The sequence below is a fragment of the Pteropus vampyrus genome, unplaced genomic scaffold (assembly GCF_000151845.1).
Source record: "Pteropus vampyrus isolate Shadow unplaced genomic scaffold, Pvam_2.0 Scaffold44, whole genome shotgun sequence".
NCBI classification, from domain to species: Eukaryota; Metazoa; Chordata; class Mammalia; order Chiroptera; family Pteropodidae; genus Pteropus; species Pteropus vampyrus.
The window spans coordinates 1,000,764-1,007,560 of NW_011888825.1; the positions used below are offsets into that span (position 1 = coordinate 1,000,764).

General features: G+C 40.0%; 2 protein-coding genes across 8 annotated transcripts in view; one reads left to right on the forward strand and one right to left on the reverse strand.

Annotated features, from left to right (window-relative positions):
• The window catches only part of NDEL1 (nudE neurodevelopment protein 1 like 1), a 78,386-nt gene that overhangs the window by 48,180 nt on the left and 23,409 nt on the right, over positions 1-6,797 (forward strand). The gene's annotated exons all lie outside the window — the stretch shown is intronic.
• Positions 1-6,797, reverse strand: part of MYH10 (myosin heavy chain 10) — a 139,584-nt gene that overhangs the window by 12,028 nt on the left and 120,759 nt on the right. For all 5 annotated transcript variants that reach the window (XM_023529935.1, XM_011358946.2, XM_011358945.2 and 2 more), the window contains exons 31-34: positions 6,432-6,680; positions 5,948-6,160; positions 3,764-3,976; positions 2,482-2,643 (exon numbers count right to left, since the gene is read on the reverse strand). In XM_023529935.1, coding sequence (XP_023385703.1) covers positions 2,482-2,643; positions 3,764-3,976; positions 5,948-6,160; positions 6,432-6,680 — 837 coding nt within the window. The remainder of the gene's footprint in view (positions 1-2,481; positions 2,644-3,763; positions 3,977-5,947; positions 6,161-6,431; positions 6,681-6,797) is intronic.

Here is a 6,797-nt window from a genome sequence, read left to right on the forward strand (position 1 = left end):
TTTTTTTTTTTTTTGCAGAAATTGACAAGTCGATCCTAATGTAATTGCAAAGAATGTGGATAGTTAGACAATCTGGAAAAAGGACAAAGTTAGAGAAGTCACACTTCTCAATTTCAAAATTTACAAAGCTATGGTAACTAAGACTTGTATTTGTGTAAGGACAGATGTAGATCAATGGAATAGAATTAATTCAATGGGGGAAAGAACAGTCTTTTTAACAAATGGTTCTAGAACAACTAGATATCCATATCGAAAAGACAAGTTGGGTTTACATATCAAACCATATGAAAATTAACTCAAATGGATTTTAAAAGAGCTGAAGTGTAAAACTCTTAGGAGAAAACATAGCAATAAATCTTCATGACCTTGGATTAGGCTGTGGTTTCATATATAATTTAAAAAGCACAAGAAACAAAAGAAGTAAACTGGATTCCATCAAAATTAGAAACTTTTATGCTATAAACGATACCACTGAGTGAGTGAATAGACAGACCAGAGAATGGAAGAAAATATGTGGAAATCATATACTTTTATAAGAAACATCCTGAATGTATACAGAAATGTTACAACTCAGTTATTAAAGACAAATCAAAAAGATGAACAGAAAACTTAAAGACATTTTTTTCAAATAAAATAATGGCCAATAAGCATATGAAAAGATGTTCAACATTATTAGTCATTAGGAAAATGCAAATCAAAATCACAAGGAGGTACCACTTCATACCTCCTGGGATGGCTATAACTAAAAGATGGACAATAGCAAGTGTTAGTGAAGATGTAGAGAAACTGGAGTCCTTATATACAGCTGGTAGGACTGTAAAATAATATAGTCACTATGGAAAGATCTGACAATTCCTCAAAATTAAACAGTTACCATATAACCTAGCAATTCCACTCCTAGGTAGATACCCAAGGAAACTGAAAGCACATGTGCACACGTATATATGAATGTTCATAGCAGCCTTGTTCCTAGTAACCAAAAGTTGAAGTAACCTAAATATCCACCAACCCAAATGATGAATGGATTAATAAAATGTGGTACAAATGTTCATACAATGGAATAAATATTATTTGGTAATAAAAAGGAATGAAATACTTATTCATGCTATAACATGGATGAACCTTGAAAACATTACGTTAAGTGAAAGAAGCCAGTCATAAAAAGGCACACATTGTATGATTCCATTTATATCAAATACCCAGCATAGGCCAATCTATAGAGACAGAAAATAGATTCATGGTTGATTAGTTCTGGATGTGGCAGAGATAGTGTGGAATGACAGTTAATGGTTATAGGCTTGCTTTCAGAGGGAACCAAAATGTCCAAAATTAGACAGTGGTGATGACTGCACACCCCTGTGAATTTACTAAAAAATACTGGAAACACTTTAAATAGGTAAATTCTATGATATGTGAATTATATCTCAATAAAGCTATTAAATAAAATCATAATAATGCTATTTATATTTTTCGTAATGAGCTTAATAATCTTTTTAATTAGCTGGTAAAAACAAAAACCTTTGTATTTAGCTTTTTAAAAAAGTACGGGGAAATAAATAAGTTACTCATAAATCCATTATCCAGAAATGACTTTTCTTTCTAAACTTTTTTCTAAGTATATATATATCTACATCTATATGCAAAAATCTATACACATATGTGTGTGGAGTTATAAACCAAACTGCCCTACACTGTATCTTCTAAGCTCTGTTGTCATTGCATACATAGCCCCATCATTTAAATGGCTGGCAGTCCACTTATATTTAGGTTGTTTCCATTTTTTGCTATCAGAAATAACATTTAAGCTATGATATTTTGTATATATATATCTTCTCATCCTTGTATTTTGTTAGAATAAATTCTCGAGATGGGGAATTACCGAGGTCAAAGGTATGGGTATTTTCTAAAGCTTTTGTCGTAACTGACAACACTCCCCCCAGAGAAGCTGTGCCTATTTATATGAAGACTCATTATATCCTGCCAATACTATGTTATTAGAAAAATCACTTTTTGTCATTGTGATAGTGAAAACCAGCACTCCATTTGAGAAGCAAAAGTGATGATTAGATAAGACTGAAAAGATTACTAAAGCTCACGGCACTAAAGGAGGATGTCGATATACCTTCCTTTTTGGTGGCTCAGTGGCTATGTTAAATTAATTAAGCATCACCAGAAGCTGTTCAGAGCCCAAAGAGCATTTTCCTATTGGTGGATGCTCTACCTGTTGAATCCACCCTGGCTCTGTTTCAAGACTCACTAAGTGGGGCCAAGCACACCCTATAGACACTGGAGGTACACATGTGCCCTCTTTATGGCCTGTTTCCCCACCCTACAGCCAAAGGTGACAGCTCCATTGTGCTCCCTGGCAAGATGGCAGGCTAGGTGCTGCAGAGCTTTTCTCCCCAGCTTCACAGGTCATGTGTTTGATCTCAGTAGGTCCAGATGACACCATCTTTAAGACTGATGGTTGACTGCACATACCTGAAGTTTGCGAAGCTGCTTGATGACTTCATCCCTAGCTTTGTTTGCAGCCTCGATTTGAGCTTCAAGGTCCTTCAGGTCTATTTCCATTTTCTTCTTTGAAGCAACAGCAAGTGCCCGCTGTTTTCGCTCATCCTCCAGCTCTGCCTCGAGCTCCCGCACCTGACAGACAATATTGGGTTATGCCTCGTCAGACCCCAGTATCTTCTCACGGAGAACAGGCAGCCTGTCATCATATAAGGGCTCTGGTTACCCTGCACAGGTCCTCTCTGTTACTGAGCAGTTATTAACAAAAAACCACAGTAGTTGAATTTTGTTCAGATAGAACTTTAAAAAAACAACACCTGGTACATACCATTTCCACTATTACAAAGGTACCTAAGAAGTCAGAGTCCCTGATCTCGAGCTCATATGCTAGGCGATATAACAAAATTGAAAGACATGGGACAACTTCTTGAGCAAGTTCCCTCCAAGGACACTCAAGCAGCCTGTGGCGAGCCGCTGGTCTTAGGCCAACACCGTGTGGGTGAGCCAGCTGAACGAGGACCCTCCAGCCCCAGCCAGCCCTTCAGATGCATCCTGCTGAGTCAATTCAGAATTCCTGACCTACAGAAGCTGCGTTAATAAGTGTTTTAAGCCACCGAATTTGAGGTAATTTGTTATCTAGCAATAAGTGACCAAATGTAATAAATATTAGTAGAATGAAAATAAGACAAAATTAAACATATCTCACATCTAAGACTTTATACCACGAACTCCGAGGAAGTATCAAAATATCCACAAATAATTTTTAAAGTAAGCTTTTAGAAATTCAACATATGTCCAGAAAAGAATATAAATTATAAGTGCCCAGAAACTTTTTAAAATAAAAAAATGTAAATATCAGGTTTTTTCCTTTTAAAGAGTGGTTTAACAAAGACATGTGATCTGAACTTCAGAAATAGGTTGAATCACCTCTGGTGCATTTTGATTCTTTCCTTCACCCATACTTTTTTTAAGACTCACAGAACTTGAATCTAATGACATATTCCCTTGAGATTCCACTGAAGGCTTTTCAATCGATGATAAGTATCCTGGCTTGTAAGCAGCAATGATATTGTTTAACAAATAGGAAATCAAAACCAATTACATTAAATTGTAAAAAAATAAAATCAAGTAACCAGATAAACTAATTTTACAACAGCTAATGTGTTCTAATGCAAATGAATAGGATATTGACCAAAAACAAGGCTTTGAGAATGAACAAGTTCTTGTTCCAGAGGCCACACTTTCTTCAACCTACTTGCTTAATCAACAGCCGCTTCTTTTCTTCGTTCTGCTCATCTCGGGTTTGCAAATCTCTCTCAAACTGGGCCTTCATGGCCTGCATGTTGACCTCCAGGCGAAGTTTGGCATCTTCTGTTGCCTGAAGTTCATCTTCTAGCTCTTCCAGCTGGGTTCTCATTTCTTCCACCTGCTGTTCTAGGGCCCGTTTGGATTTTTCAAGTTCATGGACCTAAACACAGGAAGTATGAAGAGAGAGCTGACCATTGGCAGAGACACAAGCAAGGAAAGGAGTCTTCATGTTTCACAGGCCCCCATACAGCATGCTGGCCACTCCGGGCATCCCTGGGCCGGCTGCCTGACACACTATTCACATCCTTCCCTTTTCCTCTATGGCCGCTGCTATTCCTTACTTCAGGGTAGGCCATTTAAATGACAGTACTGACTTCTTTATTCACATGTGCTCTGTAATCAATAAATTATTCTCTAAGAATTTGACACTAAGAGATCTTTAAAAAGCCAAAGAACAATGAAAAAAGAGTGCGGTGTCTGAAGAAATTGTCTATTGACTGGCCATTTGCTTGCTGTCTCTGTGTGTAACAGGTTATTTTTCCCCCTCTTTAATTCTGCCCCTCCCCCCCACCACTTCAACCCCTGACCTACTGCATACGTCTCCCTTTCTTTTTTAAGAACTGGATCTCTGAAGGCGGGGCGTCTCCCCCCAGGTAGGGGGCGCATACCCGGGGCTTTGGTACACCCGGGGCCTGGTTCATGGCTCCACCTGGGGCGCAAACCCAGGACCTTCTGCATGTAAAGCAGACATGCTAACCACTACACTATGGAGCCACCCCTGTAACAGGTTATTATAGTACATCCTTCTTGCTGTGGAAAAGATCATTTGTACTGAAAATGCATGTGTAGAAACTTTTAAATATTAAGGTGTGTTAGGCCTGCGAAGCATGGTACCGTTAAAAAGAGGCCTGACCTTTCTCTGGACAAAGATCCCCATCACAAACATTTCACCCAGTTCTCTGCCAAGTGCTGTGCTGAATGCTTCTTACTACATGCCCCTTTGATTCCTCAAGACAGCCCTTCAGACAGGCAACATGTAGGTGCTATTATGTATTCCTGTTAGGGTTCATGGCCATGTCAGTTCTCACAGGGACAGGCAGGAGAAGACTTATGACATGAGGAAGGCATGTGTCTCTCAGCAGTGCCTGGTACTTCATAGGCACAAAAGAAATGTTTGTGGAATAAATCTGTGACTCAGTTATTTTAGAGAAATCTAATATGGAACAAGAAAACAGAGTCAACTGTGGGGTTCTCTCTCTACAGTTTACTATGTAATCATAGCTATTTCGACTCTAGGTAGTTTCTTCTTGTCCATGGTGCTGGTCCCCTGGGCATGAGGTTGCAGGAGACACCCAGGAGGAAGAAGGCATGACAGTCTTCCCTTCCCTTATGATGTGGCCAGAGAGCCCACATCCCATGAAAATGAGACTTTACCTTTATAGAGGACTATGCTTTACCAAGCACATCTGCAATAGCTTCATGAAACTGGGCAAGTATAATGTCCATTTGACAGATGAGGAAACTTAGACTTAAAGAGGTTAAGTGGCTTCTCCTGGTCAGAATGGAAGCTGGTGGAAAAGCCAAGCCTTAACCCTGTTTTTGACTCCTAGGCCTGGGCTCACTTCATTATCCTCAACACATCATATACTAAGGGAAGGATGTAGGACAACCATAGCTCTTGTGGAAGATGTATGCAGTGGAATGATAAATGGTATTATAGAAATTTCCAAACTGTAAGTCCCCCAAGCATTTGAAGTCTTCAGAGAAAACAGTGAGGTCTCATTGGGAAGTCCTAGGTCAGAGAGAGCTGCAGTTCCCATCTCACTCCTCTCCAGGTCCCCACTCTAGAGACAGATCCCACTACCCTCTATCTGAGGGGACCTCCCCATATTTGTATTTGATGACTACCTGTGACTCAGGAACAATGAAATCTTTTGTTTAAAGATCCCCAGCCAGAATGCAGGTTAGGGCAAGGAGGGCCTATGAAAGCGATAAGAATAAACAAAGCTTCCCCACCTGTAAGTGCAGCTACAAGAACAAACCGAGAACAGACGACAGAAATATTCCTAAGGAAGGAGCTGCCCGCTCTCCTTTTGAAGGGACTGGTCTCCAGGGGATAAAGGATACTCACATTCTTCCCCACGTCATCCTTGGAGCTCATCAGGTCTTCCATGTCTGCCCGCAGCTGTTTGTTCTGCCTCTCAAACTCCTCCTTGGCCTCCAGGGCCTCCTCGAGGGCCCGGGCCAGGGACAGGGCTTTGGTTTCTTTCTCTCTGGCCTCTGCTTCAGCACGGTCTCGCTCTTCAGCATAGCGAGCAGATATGTTCTTCTCTTCTGCTAAGAGCTATATATGCAAGGGCAACAGGAAATATTAAAAACAATTTAAAAAGCAACATAAACTCTTCCCATTCGTGACACGTCTCACTTATTGCTAAGAATACTACTATAAGATTATGGGTGTTCTCTTATTTCTTTCCTTTTGCTTTTCTTTTTTATAAGTTGATATAAAGGTGTATTGCTTTAAATATGAAAATATTATTCTAAAATAAACTAAAAGTGAGAGCGTTGCCAGGAGGAAACACAGTGTGAAACTGGTCCTGGACTCTGGGAACAACCTGATCAAACTTCTTCTGCTTCTTCTCCAAGCTGGAGACGATCTGGCGCTGGTGGTCCAGGTCTACTGTCAGGTCATCGAGCTCCTGCTGCAGGCGGTTCTTGGTCTTCTCCAGCTTGTCATAGGCCAGAGCCTTTTCCTCCAGGCGCTGGCTCAAGGCCTCCACGTCTTTAAGAAGTTTCTTTTTGGCTTCTTCCAAACTTTCAATTGTTCCCAAGTCATCATCTATTTTCTTCTTGGTATCAGTCAACTAGGTTAGGTTTTATGTAAAGAAAAAAAAAGATCAATAATAAAGAGCTCTACTGGTTTTCGCATTTGAGGCAGAAAGAAAAAACTTGTTCTCAATATTTTGTGAGAAGAAATAATA